Source organism: Fusarium proliferatum (genome assembly GCF_900067095.1).
Source record: "Fusarium proliferatum ET1 genome assembly, contig: FPRO_scaffold001, whole genome shotgun sequence".
Classification (NCBI taxonomy): Eukaryota; Fungi; Ascomycota; class Sordariomycetes; order Hypocreales; family Nectriaceae; genus Fusarium; species Fusarium proliferatum.
In genome coordinates, this window is record NW_022194790.1 from 4,993,801 (window position 1) to 5,010,470 (window position 16,670).

The 16,670-nt window shown below is 49.8% G+C and overlaps 7 protein-coding genes across 7 annotated transcripts; 4 read left to right on the forward strand and 3 right to left on the reverse strand.

The window, feature by feature from the left end:
• Positions 1 to 409: 409 nt before the first annotated feature.
• On the forward strand, positions 410 to 3,007 carry FPRO_00471 (uncharacterized protein; the record flags this gene model as incomplete). The annotated part of the gene is made up of 4 exons (XM_031225354.1): positions 410 to 440; positions 780 to 1,119; positions 1,249 to 2,083; positions 2,135 to 3,007. 4 exons carry the CDS (start codon positions 410 to 412, stop codon positions 3,005 to 3,007), a joined length of 2,079 nt encoding a protein of 692 aa, XP_031075999.1.
• An 851-nt stretch (positions 3,008 to 3,858) lies between these two features.
• Positions 3,859 to 5,196, reverse strand: FPRO_00470 (putative SOF1 protein; the record flags this gene model as incomplete). The annotated part of the gene is made up of 1 exon (XM_031225355.1): positions 3,859 to 5,196. One exon carries the CDS (start codon positions 5,194 to 5,196, stop codon positions 3,859 to 3,861), a length of 1,338 nt encoding a protein of 445 aa, XP_031076000.1.
• A 384-nt stretch (positions 5,197 to 5,580) lies between these two features.
• Positions 5,581 to 6,721, forward strand: FPRO_00469 (putative DNA-directed RNA polymerase II chain RPB3; the record flags this gene model as incomplete). The annotated part of the gene is made up of 3 exons (XM_031225356.1): positions 5,581 to 5,652; positions 5,722 to 6,290; positions 6,340 to 6,721. The coding sequence occupies 3 exons, from the start codon at positions 5,581 to 5,583 to the stop codon at positions 6,719 to 6,721; spliced, it is 1,023 nt and encodes a 340-aa protein (XP_031076001.1).
• Positions 6,722 to 7,110: 389 nt separating this feature from the next.
• Positions 7,111 to 8,218, reverse strand: FPRO_00468 (putative dicarboxylate carrier protein; the record flags this gene model as incomplete). Its single annotated transcript, XM_031225357.1, has 3 exons — positions 7,111 to 7,192; positions 7,241 to 7,925; positions 8,056 to 8,218. 3 exons carry the CDS (start codon positions 8,216 to 8,218, stop codon positions 7,111 to 7,113), a joined length of 930 nt encoding a protein of 309 aa, XP_031076002.1.
• Positions 8,219 to 8,870: 652 nt separating this feature from the next.
• Positions 8,871 to 10,389, forward strand: FPRO_00467 (uncharacterized protein; the record flags this gene model as incomplete). The annotated part of the gene is made up of 2 exons (XM_031225358.1): positions 8,871 to 8,988; positions 9,053 to 10,389. The coding sequence occupies 2 exons, from the start codon at positions 8,871 to 8,873 to the stop codon at positions 10,387 to 10,389; spliced, it is 1,455 nt and encodes a 484-aa protein (XP_031076003.1).
• A 2,971-nt stretch (positions 10,390 to 13,360) lies between these two features.
• Positions 13,361 to 14,122, forward strand: FPRO_00466 (uncharacterized protein; the record flags this gene model as incomplete). Its single annotated transcript, XM_031225359.1, has 1 exon — positions 13,361 to 14,122. One exon carries the CDS (start codon positions 13,361 to 13,363, stop codon positions 14,120 to 14,122), a length of 762 nt encoding a protein of 253 aa, XP_031076004.1.
• Positions 14,123 to 14,494: 372 nt separating this feature from the next.
• Positions 14,495 to 16,078, reverse strand: FPRO_00465 (uncharacterized protein; the record flags this gene model as incomplete). The annotated part of the gene is made up of 3 exons (XM_031225360.1): positions 14,495 to 14,818; positions 14,897 to 15,655; positions 15,707 to 16,078. The coding sequence occupies 3 exons, from the start codon at positions 16,076 to 16,078 to the stop codon at positions 14,495 to 14,497; spliced, it is 1,455 nt and encodes a 484-aa protein (XP_031076005.1).
• Positions 16,079 to 16,670: the final 592 nt, after the last annotated feature.

Sequence of the window (16,670 nt, forward strand, 5' to 3'; positions counted from 1 at the left end):
CAGCCTCCAACTGCACTGGGACTGGGCTGCTTGCGACCTGGTGGAGGCCCCTCCAAGTCTACCATCCATCCTTTCAGTTCACCTCAACTCTCCAAAACTCGACTGGACTCGACTCGATTCGACTCGACTCAGATTCAGACTCACCTCCGGTCAAAGGTCAAGAAAGCGAAGCTAGTGGACGTCCCGAGCACCCCGACAGATTGACGCCACTGAAAGGTACAGTAGCGGAGGAAGAGGGACCCCTCCCTCAAAGGAAGCACACACCAAAGTCCACTGAGGAGCCCCTGTGGACCACTACGCCGGGCCTCGCTGGGGCGATTTTCATTGTTTATTGGTCGGCGTGTTCTTTGAAGAGTCAGAGCCTGTCGCCAATTGCTCGATTTGGAGTTTAGTCTCCCTCGTTACTCAGATGCCTTCAGCGATTCCGGTGGCCCCTGCAGGTACGTACATGGCGGTAGTTTCCTTGTCCTTGCCTTGTTTCTTAACAGCTTCTTCCAACAATGACTACGTATTTGCCCTGCCATTCTCCCATGCTTTATTAAGGTAGCCATTCAACTGCTGCTACACATCCAATCTTTTCTGTTGCTCTTCTTCTCCTCATACCAACTTTGAGTCTCCAAAAGATCTTCGACATCCATTGCTACCTTGTTGTTTTTTATCAAATCAAATTGTTTCAATTCTGTTTATCATAACTCGAACCCCTTATACCTACGCGATCGCATCTAGCACTTCAAGACACCAAAAAATCAACTATACACGTATCTAAAATCAAGACGCAGGTCGCCGACAATCAAAACAGTCTGGACTGTTAAAATCTGTGATGCATAACCTTCTCGGTGTATCACCTCCTTCGCCAGCGCTCCCAGCGCAACATTCGTCTGCGGCGCAACAGACATCCTTAGATTCTCTACCACCTACATCGAATCCTAGCTCGAATCCAAACAATCCAAATAACTACGCGGTTCTTCCTCCACCAGCCGACGGTGACCATGATCATCTTCCTCCTCCAGCAAATGCACCTTCTTCGTTGGCTGTGGCGCTGCGATCGCTAAACGATTTGACCGAAACCCCCACATATGCGCGAAGCGTCACTTCAACAGCGCCGAGCTCGCCACGCATGTAAGTGCCGTCATTTTTTCTCTTTTTTTTTTCCACAGTTGGGGTCGCGAACCACATATCCACCACCTTCGGCCCTTTTAGTACTGGCGATCCCGCTTTTAGAACCCCTCAATTGACGTATGGAAACAGTCCTCCGCTAAGACAGAATTCTGGACATCAAACACCACGAGTCCGGCCACATGCGACAACGCTCAACATCCCGGGCATGACCCGGTCAAGAGTCTCACCTGATGGAAGAATTCCTTCTCGTGATGTTGCCGCAAAGCTTGTTATTGTCATGGTTGGCTTGCCAGCCCGAGGAAAGTCTTACATTACCAAGAAGCTTCAAAGGTATCTTTCTTGGCAGCAGCATGATTCTCGCATCTTCAATGTTGGAAACCGAAGACGTGTAGCTGCCGGACGCAGAGTTTCTGTCCACCCAAAGTTGCAACCTGAGCCGGAACACATGGATCCTCCTGTGCATGCCGCTTCTATTTTGCTAAATGGTAACCCGGCACCGTTTGGTCCCGAACAGGCTGAGCCGGAGAAGCTTGATTTGAATGATGCCGCTCAATCCGAGGTGGACCAGTCCGCTACATTCTTCGATCCCAAGAATCAGACTGCCGCGGCCATGCGTGAGCAGTGTGCTATGGATACTTTGGACGAGCTGTTGGACTACCTTCTCGATGGAGGTGGCGCTGTCGGCATTCTCGATGCCACAAACAGCACTATTGAGCGAAGAAAGAACATCACCAATCGCATCAAGCAGAGGGAGCCCAAGTTGGGTATTCTTTTCATTGAGAGTATCTGTCAAGATCCTACTCTCCTGGAGGCGAACATGCGGCTGAAGCTCTCTGGTCCTGACTATCGTGACAAGGACCCTCAGAAGTCACTGGAAGATTTTAAGAAGCGAGTCGCTGCATACGAGAGTGCGTATGTTCCACTTGGCGAATATGAGGAAAAGCACGACTTGCAATACATCCAGGTTTGTGGAATTCGTAATGACTTTGAGAATCAGCAGCTGACCAAATCGTAGATGGTTGATGTTGGGCGAAAACTAATCCAGCACCGTCTCAAGGGTTTCCTCAGCAGTGGTATTAGCACTTACCTCGCTAGTTTCAATCTTGCTCCTCGACAGATCTGGATTACTCGACATGGCCAGAGCGTCGATAACGAGCTTGGAAGATTGGGTGGAAACTCACCGCTTACCGAGCGCGGCCATTGCTACGGCCAAGCTCTTCACAACTTCATCACTTACCAGCGTAAGCACTGGCTTATTGAACAGAAGAGCAAGAAAGCTCAGGCTACTTTCCCTCCCGTACCCGGTGACAACACACCTCCCTATCCTGAGATGTACCGAGAGATTGAGGACAAGAACTTTTGTGTCTGGACTTCGATGCTCGATCGCAGCGTGGACACAGCTGAGTATTTCGAGGCCGACGATGATTACGATGTGAAGAACTGGGAGATGCTCAACGAAATGAACTCGGGCCAGTTCGAAGGTATGACATATGCGGAAATCGCAAAGAAGGAGCCCGAGGAATTTGCCAAGCGAGCGCAGGACAAGCTCAACTACATCTATCCTGGAGTCGGAGGCGAAGGCTATCTGCAGGTTGTGAGCCGTCTCCGCGACATGGTTCGGGAGGTCGAGCGTATTGAAGACCATCTTCTTATCATTGGACATCGCTCTGTGTGTAGAGTCCTGATGGCCTATTTCATGGACCTGTCTCTGGCGGACATCACAGACATGGACATTCCTCTTGGCATGCTCTACTCTATTGAGCCCAAGCCTTACGGTCTTGACTTCCATGCTTACCGATACAACGAAGATCAGGGCTGGTTTGACGAGCTCCCCAACTACAAACCTACAAAGACGGCCCGCAACAGCATCATCAAGCCACAGCATTAATCATTTCCGGCTGTTTGCCGGAATCAACCGGCTTGTACATCATATTTACTACGATTTGACATTTCCTCCATGTACTTTTTTTCCCTTTGGCGTTATAGCGGGGTATGATATTATACGAATGACGCGCAAAAAGAGGGACTATCCACACTATCAATGGAACGGAATGGCATCATACACAAAACAACAAAGGAAGGGCTGGCGTTTTCCGTTCGATTGATAAATAGAGATACCTCCGATGTTGCGACGCAATTATTCGCATCGGCTATTTCATTTTGGCGTTTTGGGAGCAAGGTTTCTCCTCATTGAATGATCGAGATTGTATGGATTTGGGCGGTTCTGGTCGAGTCATGTACCAGCTTATATTTGGAAGGTGTCGGTCTCGACCTACGGTGTTGCGTGTTGTGTTTTATCCCTATTGGCTCCTTGCCGCAGGCGATGAAGGACTGAACAGAGATTCTTAGATGGGATTTGGAATGAGATGGATAGATACACAGCACGACGCTCACGCCGACGGATATGCCGCTCATGGGAAACCTTTAAGTTTTGAGTGCTTGTTTGAAAGGGATCCTTTACTGTCTAGATCTGATAGTTACAAGAAATTCACGTTTAGATATATATCCTCCTTCAGTCTGTTGCCTACCTGATGTCCAGCTTTAATGAAATCAATGTCGAATGTTTATGACATCTTGCACTGAGGCTTGCCTATGAATACGAATGGTATATTCTTCAATAAAGTCATCTAGATTACCCATGAATAGACGACCCGAACGCCTTGCAATGCCCTTCCGTGCCTTTGTAATCCCACTGAACTTTTCTCATTGCTGCAACTATTTAGACTCCTTGCACCTCCCTTACTTCTCTCTCGCCAGAATCATCTTTTCTCTCTCTCCCCTACGTCTCTCAAATTGTTTCTTAGTATGACGACGCTCATTCTCTTCACGACGCTTAATGCTCTTGAGCTCCTCAGCCTTAATCTCACCGGCCTTCTTGAGGACCTTGGGCACATGACGGTGACGATGAATGCGGCGAACCTCAGGCATGTGCTGATAACGCTCGATAAGTGCTTCGTTGTACTCCAGGGCTTGTCGTTGACGAGCTGACTTGACGCCTTCGCGGCGAGAGGCGTTAGCGCGCCAGAGTCGAACGTTACCATCGTCGGATCCAGAGAGAATGTAGCGCGCGTCAGGGGTCCAGCTGGCTGCTGTAACACGCTGCATGCGCTTGGTGTGGTAGATATCCCGCGAGTGACCGCGGTCTCGGTTCCAGAGACGAACGGTTCGGTCCCAAGATGCGGATACAAGCTCTTCACCAGTTGGAGACCACTCGACATCCATGACGGCGGCGACGTGATCCTTGAGAACGTTGAGAGCACGGTCAAACTTGCGCATGTCGAAGAGGTAGATGTTGTGATCTTCAGAAGCAGCAGCCAGGTTGAAAGCCTCCATAGGGGACCAAGATAGGCGGTTGCTGGCGAACTTGAGGACGGTCTTTGTGACAGGTGTAGATGTGCGGAGGTCGTAGATGACGATGGAGCGGTCGTTGGAGCATGATCCCAAGATTGAAGTCTCGACGTAGTTGAAGGCAACGTCGGTGATGGTGTCGATAGATGTAGGCCACTTGAGAACTTCAGGAGCAGCGGTGTGACGTTCGAGATCGTAGATGTTGATCACACTGGAAGCAGCAGCAAACGAGTTCTTGGAGCGATGGTGCGACAAGCTGGTAAAAGCACCATTTCCAAGCCATGATGATATAGGAGCCGCTTCGCTAGGTGTGTTATAAGGGTCAAACAGCTTGATCGTTCTGTCGGCCGCACACGTCAAGAGCTTTTGATCGCGAGTCCATTCTAGACCCTTGACGATATTCTCATGAGCTGTCGCATGCCATATCTCGTCTCTATCGGCTAGGTCCCAGACCTTGACAACGCCGTCACCACTACCACTAGCAAAGTGCTCAAGAGAGTTGGGATCCTTGGCGATAGAATAGACACCGTCGACATGACCCCGTCCTAGCTGGCCTACGAAAGGCTGCGCATGCATTCGCTCGAGCTTGACGGCATTGAGGGCTCGCTGGTACTCGCGTGCGCGCTCAAAAGGATGGAGGGCGGAATCGAGGTTTCGTGGTTGCTTTGTAACATCTGAGCCGGCTGCTTGTTGAGCCGACACAGGGCGACTGAGGGCCTTGATCTTCATGTCGAATGGCCCTGTACAGTTGAATTTATTGACTGAACCTGTTCGAGGCTGGTAATTTAGGCGGGGACTGAAGCAATGGATATTTTTTTCTGTTATCGTTGAAGCACCCCTGTCAAACCGGACGATAAGAGCGGGATTACTAATGTTCCGGGCACGAGCCAGGTACACCAGCAGATCGCATATGCACGTCTAAAGTCAGGGCCTCAGTTCGCATTGTTGCGAAAACTCACCCTCTTTATTCCATTTACGCCTTCACCTTTTGATCCCCGCAGTTTCTAATCCTTTTTCCTTTCCGCACGTCGACCTTTCAATAACGCCTTTGCTGTTTGCGATACTGCGCCCAATTTGCTAGTTGATTCTTTCAGGCGCGCGACGCTTGCAAATATGGATGGAATGGATTATGACCCGATGGTGATGGATGGGGAGCCAGAGCAGCCCCAAGTGAAGATCTCTGCGGTATGAGAAGGCTCCCGAACCCTTTTTCTTTCGGGGGACACTCAACTGATGTGATTTGATGCAACTCAGGCCGATCACACCCACGTCGATTTCGAGCTATCAAAGACGAACCTTGCTTTCGCCAATGCCGTGCGGCGGATCATCCAGGCAGAAGTGCCCACGATCGCCATTGACCTGGTCGAGATCGAGACAAACAGCTCCGTGCTGGCCGACGAGTTCATCGCCCACCGCCTGGGTCTGATTCCTCTCGATTCGAAAGGAGTTGACGAGCTCAACTACTCACGAGACTGCGACTGCGAGCAGTACTGCGAACAATGCAGCGTCACTCTGACACTGCACGCGAAGTGCACGTCCGACGAGATTATGAAGGTGTATGCGAGGGATCTTGTGGTGGATGGTCGTCATATGAATGGAGTGGGAAGCCCCGTGATCACAGATCCAGAGGGTTACGGCTGCTTGATCGCGAAGCTGCGCAAGGGCCAGGAGTTGAAGATTAGCTGCATTGCCAAGAAGGGAATTGCAAAGGAGCACGCCAAGTGGATGCCTACATCTGCGGTCGGCTTTGAGTATGATCCTCATAACAAGCTGCATCACATTGACTGGTGGTTTGAAAACGACACAGACCCTGCTGTTGAATGGTGAGTTCTATGAACAAGTGTCGCGGTTATAGCTAACGTTGTACTCCAGGCCCAAGAGCAAATATGCTGAATGGGAGGAGCCTCCTCAAGAAGGCGAACCATTCGACTACGATGCAGTTCCAAACAGGTTCTACTTCGAGGTTGAAACGTCAGGGAGCATGGAGCCTGACCAAATCGTACAAAACGGTATTAGAGTCTTGCAACAAAAGATCGGTGGTCTTCTCAAGGGCCTAGACCCTAGGAAGTATGGCGGCGACGAAGCTGAGTTTGATGGTCCTCGAAGTCCTGATATGAACATGGACGGCGGTACCACACCTTGGCAGGATGGAGGGTACACTACGCCTTACGGTGGTGGCGGCGGCCAGACGGCGTACGGAGGTGGCATGACAGCCTACGGAACAACACCGTATGGGGGATCTTCTTGGCAGTAAGGAGCAGAGGCGTTTGATGGGTTAGGCAATTCGTAATCAAGAAAGGTTTGGAGGTATAAACAGGGGGTGATCTGGAAACTAGTAACAGTCTCAAAAAAAAAAGCATAGCACGGACTTAGAATGGGATCTTTTTTTCAGGACACAAATCATGGTACGACGTATACATTTTAGTGCTGTGAACGACAATGCTAACTTCTATACCCGCCTTTATCCTCCTCTATGATGAGTATGTTTTACAAACCAGGTTCCCACACAGGAATCTCGTGCAAGAGATCTTGAGTAACAAAGCAGTAACGCCAACAGGATGATCACCGCTCTTGAGTGACGAAACGACAAAACGACAACGCCAAAACATGCTCATCTTCCTGGTCTATCATGTCATGTCAAGTCTACAGGTTAGTATCCAAGCCCTTAACCTTGCGGTAGGCCTTTCGGTGCATCTCTAGGAAGACAAATGTACAAATAGTTTGTCTGCGAGAGCGTTAGGTGGGGGTTGGCACAGAGAAAGGAGGTACGTACGGTCCGAGTCGGAGGAAGCTTGGAACCCAGCCCTTGAACATCCACATAAGACCGTCAGTTCGGTGAATGTCGCGAATCAGGTGCAAGATGTTGTGATCATAGGCTGAAGACATAACACGAGTCTTGATGACGTCGATAGGGCTTGTTACAGTAGCAGCGACCAGACCAGCGATGAACGAAGAAGTAAAGTGAGTCTTGAGGTTATCCTCCATGGGCGTATACTGGAGAAGCAAACTCTTTGAAACGTCGTAGCTGGCAAGCTGACCAGCAGTCATGAACATGGCACGGCCACTGTTGGGCAACCATCCACGGAACATACTCTTAGGCCCCTCCTCACGCGCCATACGGACCATGCCGTCAAAAGCGTGACGATAGTTTCGACGCTCAGCAGGAGGAAGCGCAGCATCGTGTTGCATGCGCACGTTGAGAACATCGGCAAAGTTTCCAGCAATGCCACCTACGAAACCAGATCCAGCGGCTAGGGCAACGAGTGTCATAAAAGATGGATCGCGGCCTTCGTTACGGCGTGTAAGACGTGTCTTGACCTCTTCGTAGACGCCGAATCGCACGGTTGAATATGTCATCTGGCGCAGGAGAGAGGCGGATATGCCGCTGTAAAGACCGAGGGGACCATCGTGACGGAGAATGTGGACGAATGTACCGACCATGTTCTTGGGCGCATTGCCTGTGCGCATTTGAAGACGAACCTAGAGGAGAGTAAGAATTTGTTACAGTGTCACGAGAGGTTGTGAAGAGTTACCTTGACTGTTCAATGTTAGCTGAAGTTCGTCATATTTCGAGATCGCAAAACGCACCAAGATCCAAAGGATGTGTAACGCAAGCTGCCATGCTACTGGCACTTCCGCCAAACCAAAAGGGATATCTTATCGTCGTCTTCTTCGCATCAGCAGTCGCCTTTCCTGTCTTTACAGGCGCCGTGTCCGCCGTTTTGCTCATTGCGTCCTGACTGGTAGCCATGACGTGCGTTGGTTTTTTTTAGTTTCACAAGCCAAAGCAAAGACTGGGAAATAAGGACGAGTTTAGCTTAGACTATCTAAAGTTAAGCTGCTCAATGTCGATCAACTGAAGGTTCCATAACTTGACTTGACTTGTAAGTAACTAAAGTTAGGCCAAGTTGAGATGAGAATGGAAGTGGATGATGTGGGAAGGTGAAAAAAGAAAAAGGTCGGTTAGTTATGATTACTACTACAGCAAGGGTTCACTTTTTTAAGTGCATGAGCCTCAGCTGTTGCTACCGACATCGCGGAAAGTTATCAATTGGCCCGGTGTTTAGCTACTGTAACCGGACAATCGGAGCGGGATCGGCTGTCAAGTCGCCGAAGCGAAGCAAGAATAGCGCTAGATTGCAATGCTATCTTTATGCGAGGCCGTTGGAGAAGAGCTGAAGTTGAAGTTAATTGTGAGTGAACTGGATTGGATTGGTTATATCCGGAGGAGCTGTAAGGCCGAACGCCGAACATTTTTGCAGTTTTGGTGATACAACCAACCAATCGTGGAACCCCTCTCGGCGTTCGAGTATTCAATTTACGATAAATCGATCAGCCATTGGTGTCTACTGCGTGGCCCACTCGGCCTGTAATGTAATTGTCGAGCTTCACAAGTCTTCAGAATGAGACTCTACATCCAGGGCATGCAGTGCCTGAGGGCTTCTGCCCCGCGACCTGTCCAGCTTCCCCGGAGCTCTATTCTCCTACGAACAGCTTGCGCCGCGAGGACTTACTCGTCGGGTCGGTCTACTTCCAGTCAATTACTTGCATGGGCGTCTCGCTGACTGGTTCGGCCTTGTTGCAGCACGCCCGACGGGAACTCCAGGCTCCGTGACTATCCGCGACCAGACCATCAAGACTGATCCTCAATGGTTCAACGTACCCGACAACGTCCTCGACGCCACTACAAGGAAACTTCACCTATTGAAAGATCACCCCGTGTCTATCACCCGCCAGATTATCCAGGCCAACTTCCCTGAGCCGACGTTCAAGTATCACAATGAGTTCAGCCCTGTGGTATCAACAGCCCAGAACTTCGATTCGCTAGGATTTCCCGCGAATCATCCCGGTCGCGCCCTGTCCGATACATATTACCTGAATAGCGAAACTCTACTGCGAACACATACGAGTGCTCACCAGGCCGACACATTCCGAGCTAACGAGAGCGCGGGGTACCTTGTGTCTGCCGATGTATACAGACGGGATGCCATTGACCGCAGTCACTATCCTGTGTTCCATCAGATGGAGGGTGCAATGTCATGGGATCGTACTAAAGTTCCTAATGGCGATGTTGCTGCTGCGGTATGGAAGGACTTTGAGAATCTACCCATTCATGGGGTCAAGGTCGATGACCCAAACCCTCCTATGCATCCCGAGACAAACCCTCTCCAAGATGCTCACCACACAGCTGCTGAGGCTGAGGCTATCGGTGCCCATCTCAAGAGGTCATTAGAAAACATGGTCGTCGATATCTTCTCCCGGGCCAAGGCTACTGCGATCAAAGATGACCCCAACTTCGTGGATGAGCCTCTGCAAATGCGATGGGTAGAAGCTTACTTCCCCTTTACCAGCCCCTCATGGGAGCTGGAGGTCTACTATGCCGGCGACTGGCTCGAGGTCCTGGGCTGTGGTGTGGTCAAGCAGGATATCTACATCAACGCTGGTGTACCTGACCAACTGGGTTGGGCTTTTGGCATCGGCATCGACCGCATTGCCATGCTTCTCTTCAAGATCCCCGACATTCGCCTCTTCTGGTCAAAAGACAAGCGCTTCCTATCCCAATTCGAGGGCGTGACCGACAATCTCGACAACCTGAAGCGCTTCGTCCCCTTTTCCAAGTATCCTCCCTGCCCCAAGGACGTGTCCTTTTGGCTTAGCTCCACGACAGCAGCAGGTGGCAACACCAAGGGCACATTCCACGAAAACGACGTTATGGAAATTGTCCGTAACGTGGCGGGTGACGTGGTCGAGGATGTGCGCCTGATCGACGAGTTCACGCATCCCAAGACGGGCCGCAAGAGCATGGCGTATCGCATTGTCTACCGCAGCTTGGAGCGAACTCTGACTAACGATGAGGCCGTCGCTTTCCACGAGGATGTGCGCAAAGCCTTGGTCAAGGAGCTGGGTGTTGAGCTTCGATAGACTGGGTCAGAGCTAGGGTAGCTGAGCTGAAATAAACGTGTGGAGAAGCTGGAGCTTATGGGCCCAGCTCGGCATGGCAGCTTGGACCCTTGATTGCCTTGAGCTAGTTGTGTTGTGAGGCTGTATGAATCTGTAGACTAGTCGCATCTGTGTATAGTATCCGCCGTATGAACCAACAAAAAGTCCGACGCTCACGGGCTTAGGTCTCCTCTGATGTCTTCAAACTGAACTATCACGAGCCCAGCTGCTGCGCCATAGTTGAATCACGGGCTTCATTTCCATAAGCCAAGCCACGAATCAAGCGTGGTTGTTTGCAAATTGCAGGATTCATGAATGGCTTTGCTCGAGTGACGTTATTGTTGATCTGAGCCACGTCTGGCCCGGGCTCTGGGTTCCTTGCATGGATGAGCTGAACTGAGCTGCCTCCCGGCGGGGCGGTATCGAGAACAGGGATGAGGCGGGTGGCTTGTGCGTTGTGGCGTTGCTGGTGTCGGAGCTTTAGAGATTTGGAGGCCGACGGGTTATTGAAATCCTCGGTGTCGGACAGATGAGAAAATCATTAGGTTCTGGTATTGGTATTGATTAGCACTGAATCTAGATTCTAGTTTCAGACTTTCAATTGCACCATGGCCACATCTGCGAGAGATATCTGATTCGACCACCAAGCCTTTGGTCAGGAACCGTGACCAATAATAATCCGAGGTCTTTAACTAGATCCCAGGGATATCCTCACATAACCGTCTTGTTATCTTGATTACAGAATATCATAGCTTGTACTACCAATCGATCGCTCTTTCGAGAGTCACCTCAGACCTCGCCTAAAGTCCTTCATCGTGTCAATAGCTGGACATCCCAATCGGGAAGGTATAGGAGGACTTTTTGACTCTAGTTGGTGTTGAGATAACTGCCCGTCAGAATATCCCTGCAAGGGTCTCGATTCTGTATGTCACTGGGTAAAGCAGGGGACAATTGTAAGGCTTGGCAAAATTGAGGAGTTGTTGGTCTAAAGACATCGATCGATAGGTATGTTGGCATATTCTGGACCAATGTTGGCTTGAGGCGCATGGGTTTAGTTGATTCAAAGAATAGTCGTCAAGAAAAGCATTGAATCGGATCTCGTGACTAGACAATCGACAAGCTGCCTCTTTCTCCTGTATCGGAATGTAGGCATTGCACGAGTTGGCAAAAGTGACGACATTGACGATAGTCTCACCAAGAGTTGGCCAAGGCCTCACCCACGAAAGGAAGCCCCGCTCGGCATAGAGACCTCCATATCCCGAGGCCATTCCCTTGAATATGGGGTTGGACTAGGGAGACTATGCCGTCGGTTTCGGGACGACCCCAGTCTAGTAAAGAGGGCGGAGGTTTACCGCAATCTCGCCAAAAAGATATAGCCACAAGACCAAAGCTGGAGGCAGTACATACATATAAGATTGATACTAGTAGGAGGCTTTCTAGGCCTTATTGTATGGGCTTAGGCCTTAGGATCACGCTTGAGGATCTCATCGTGTTCGGGAGGCTCGGACGAAAGAGGAATGAGCTCGCTCAAAGATTGGGATTCAAATTGTTGTTTCTCCTCATGCACAGCCCCCTTGGCCTTTGATGTTTTGAAAAGTCATCGGGTGTTTAAGAGCTGTGACTGGCTGCATCTGATATGCCGTGGGGGATCCTCGCGTTTAGATAGGGAGTCTTGTTAACAGTTCAATCGATGTCTTAGAACATTTGCTATTGCAAACTGATTATGAATAGGACAGCACGCTTTTGAATAGACATAGTATTCGTAAAGCACACTTTGTTCACAGTAAATATTGATCTTATGTTGTGCAATCTCTTGTAACACCTGTTCATGGCAAAAAGTCTATCGAGGTTGAATGTCCGGGGTCAAAATGCAATACACTGCAGTAGCGCCATGCAGGTTTCCAGGGGGTGGGTGTGTCAAATTCATGGTTGGATCGATTCATGAGCGGTAAAACATTAGATGGCTTGGATGGAGTTTGAAGATGGCATTTCGAGACATATGATCAGACAAGTCAACCTTTGGTACGAGGGCTGTCATAGATTATTAACATGACAACCCACCAGTTTCCATAAGACGTTAAGTTTGTCTTTTCTTAAGATGACCGTATGATTCGAGGAATTATAGACTTCCTATTCTAAAAACATACAACCATGGAATAGCTTGAATTGGAGCAAACTTGGCCTACCAGGTTCTGTTTGATAGCCATGAGTCTCTAGCCCGCAGGACCATCATTAGTCGAGACGGAGCAAGACAAGATAACAACACCCTTTTCTATGGAGACAAACCAAACATGAGTCAAGATGGCATTGGCATTTCTTAACACAGCCCTCACAAATCTCCTCAACAGAAAAAAAAGGGATACAGGGCTTTGCTCGTTTTGACTGATCGCAGGAGGGGGGAAAAAGCTTAACGTTCTGGCCCGGACCAAATGGAATCGCCATCGCCAAAGCCGTCAAGGCCTCACTGGCTCAAAAGAGGCAAAATACTGGGACCTTGCAGTGCACAGCCCCCCCAAACTCCATGAACAACACCCCCTGTGAGCCCGCTAGCCCTGTTAGGTTCTGTTCTGTGCGTGCGTACCCTGGCCACCCGCCTGAACAAGAGCGAGCAGCGAGTTCCCCAGCCGCCGGGAGGCTTAGTTGACTTGTCGTCGTGTTCCTGAGGCGGGAGGCGGCGCTTCCATTGGAAAGTGGAAAACCATAGAAATATAATAGACACCGACCTTCGCACTTTTTGTCTTATTCATTCAGCTCAACTCAGCAACACCCAGAAGCACTCTAGAGAAACAACATTTCAATACTCGATTCAAATATCGACAGATCGACAGGAACGCCCCGCAGATCTTGCACTGTTTACATCTCCATCTCTACCAACATCATCCAGAGCCAGTTATCATCGTAACTGCTTTTGAACCTCACCTCTACATCTACATTCACAACAACCGCCTTCAAAATGGAGACCTCACCGCAACACTCCCGATCTTCCTCCTCCGCTTCGCGCCGCTCAAACCTCACCCTCGACCTTTCTAATATCCCACCCATGACCCCGCCTACGCCTCCTTCAAACACCCTCCTCTTCACCAACCTCACCGACCCGGCCATCTTCCTCCCCGAGAACCTCCAGGTCATCCGCGATCTCATCACGCACTCCGCACCCATTCACGCTTTCGCGCCGCTGAAATCCTTCCGCCGTATCGTTGTCTCCTTCTTCGACGAGCAGGCTGCTATCGCCGTTCGCCAAGTATGGGATAACGAGGCCATCATGGGTCAGCAGTGCCGTGTCTACTTTGGCATGCCTACACCTGTCGACAAGCGCGATGAGCACCTTGCTCTTCCTGATGCTGGCAAGCTCTTCTTCATCTCGCCACCACCTAGCCCTCCCCATGGCTGGGAGATGCGCCTCGAGGATGCGCCCAACAAGCTGGTCCACGCTGAGGATCTCGCTGATGCGCTTGCTAAGCTGCACCACCGCCCAGGACCTATGGATGAGGACCAAGACTCACCTGTCACTCCTCCCGACTCTGCGCTGCCTGGCCGAACACGCTCGCGCTCTTCTACTCTCATCTACAAGCCTGAGGATGCGGCAAGCACCATGCCTGCCGTCATCGTCGACGACATGACGGATGAACCCGAAGAAGTCAGCCCTGTGGAGCAGTCCAAGCCCATCTTGGCGCACACTGCCCGACCTCCTGTCGAGCTTATGCACCATGCTTAAGCTTGTCGCAGTCGAACCTTTTCAATCATATTGTGAATTCTCTGGCGTTAAAGGATACGGATAAGGGTAATTGGGGATCGGTGATGGCATGATTGAGCGGTCGGTCTACCTAGGTTTACAATGGAGCATTGCATCCTCTTCAGCATGTGTTGTAGGAGTTGGTAAAATATGTCTTTTGGGGTTACTATCACGGAAATGGCGGTAAATGTGCCACACATCGTTGGCTTTTACCTACTGGCGCAACTGTATAAAATAGCTAGTGGCTTAATAGCAGTTCTGAAATCAGAATGATACCACACATATTGTTTTCAACCTCGCCCAAATGATTTGACTTATTGACGACCTTTCCTAGTAAGTGATCAAAACGTAGTACTAATCAGCCCAGATGAGGCTTTGTTGCGCCAAGACAGCCGAGAGTAAATGGCGCGGTATATTCGATACGCCCACGAATCTGACGAGGCTCACCGCCGTAATAGCTCCAAGAATCGTGCCGACTAAGAGCACTGCCCTCCTCAAGATGGTCATACTCTTGGAGAAGTCCGCTGACGTTGTCCTTTCTGCCTCAAGGTCCTTGCGCACGCCTAGTTCAGTGAGCATCCCGAGGCGTGGGAGATACTGGAACTCAAAAATGCTCGATTCACCAAGACCGCCCGCTTTATGATTGTGGATCATAAAATACGCAAAGTTTTTGAATCTCTGTTACGCGGCGTCAGCCACAAGGCTCTCGGGTTCGTATTGACCGTGGATATAAGGGGGTGAGAGATGAATACATACTTGTTCTTGTCGCTTCTGCATGTGAGTAGGCATCCAGGGGTAGCTATAGCTTATGAAAAAGAGAACAGTGCATTGCATCCATACGACAAGCCGGGATCGCAAGTCAGGCTTTTCGATACCGAGTGCGCTGGCGAATTCGTCCCCGTTGAGTCTGTATGCGTGTGCGGCGAGTACCTCGCGTGGCATGTTCAGTGGCGGAGCTCGAGCTTCTGCCGTGAGAATATTGTTTGCGAGGATTTGGGAGTTCGCTGAGGGAGCTACTTCAGATACTGCTATCGACTCCAGCATGGCTTTGGCTTGTTGTGATGTAGCCATCCAGTCCACAGGTGTTCCAAGCAAATAGCCAACATAACGCCATAAAGCAAGATAGTCTGCAGTTTGTTGCTCAGATAAGTAGATCCCTTGTCTGGGAAGAGCCATATAGACAATGGCAGCGGAATATGCTGAAATAGTGGCGATTGTGTGCAAGTCGTTGATAGGAACTCCCCATTTCTCCATATCGAAGTATCCTGGGTTTTGATGCTCAAGTTGCATAAGCCGTCTTCTAACTGAAGCATGTAAGAGACGCACTCGTACTGAAGAAACATAGCCTTTTCCTCCGGGCTTTATTGCATCGAGATCGTCGACGACTTCCATGAAATGCTGGAGGGTTTCTAGAAGTCGTCGCCTAGTGACATTGATGCCGAAACCACCAGTTCGAGAAAGAGTCTCGACAATTCGGTATGCCCCCATTCCGCCCAACAATGACTTATACATGAGCTTGCAAGATAGTCAGTAAATTTGCTTCTTGATAGAGGTTTCATGACTTACACCGAAGAGAATCTGTCCACTGAACCGATACACGACCTGCTGTCCACGCTGAATCTGATCCCAGTCAACCCATTCAGGGATAGTAGAGACTTCTTCCCATAATTGACCCAGTATTTCATCAGAATTAGCATGATTCTTCAATAGTTCGTAAATATCTCTCTCGCCCGGGCCAGAACCATGAGGACACTTCCATCCCTTTGTCGTAGGTGGCGAGATCAGGTCTAGACGATCGAGAGCATCTGTGGCCAGCTTGTCGTATGAATAAAGATAGTGGTCAAGCTCCCCGGTGGTCTTATGTCCGGAAGTCCAGTTGAATCTATGGCCACCGATGATTCTGCTGTCTTTGAAGAAAAATGGGTAGCGGCAGTCCATGGTTAGTAGTTGTGTCATGGATCATGAAAAAAGCCTGGCGTAGATTTCATAAATAAAGAGCCAAGAATATACTAAATCCGATTTAAGTTACGAGATGAGGTTGTTGTTTATTTTCAATTTTGTCAAGAATTGCGCTTTCGACTTGACGCACCACGGCTCATGATGCTTCGAAAGGCCTTTACGGTACTCCTGCACGGGCTGTAGTGGCCCCAGCGCGGATATATAGTATTAAAACACCATTGGAACTCTTCCATGACGAGGACAATATACCGAATAGCAGCACATGATGAGGGATAGTATCTGCCACATCAACATACACTCCATCTCGGATCGAATGACAAGGGCACTAAGATGATCGGCTCGACTTTTACTTCAACGAACATGTTGTTGGCACGTTAGAGAGAACAAAGAAGCCCAATGAGATGCAGAAAACAAGCAAAATGTGTAAATCGGAGCGGGGAACAACACATTCCCATACATGCCTTAGCCAAGACATATCTGTAATGGTTCAGAGAACATGTTAGCTTCACTTTTACCCGGAAGAAGCTCCGGCCCCCGCCATGTTCCATCGTTGTTGATGAGAGATGTTTCA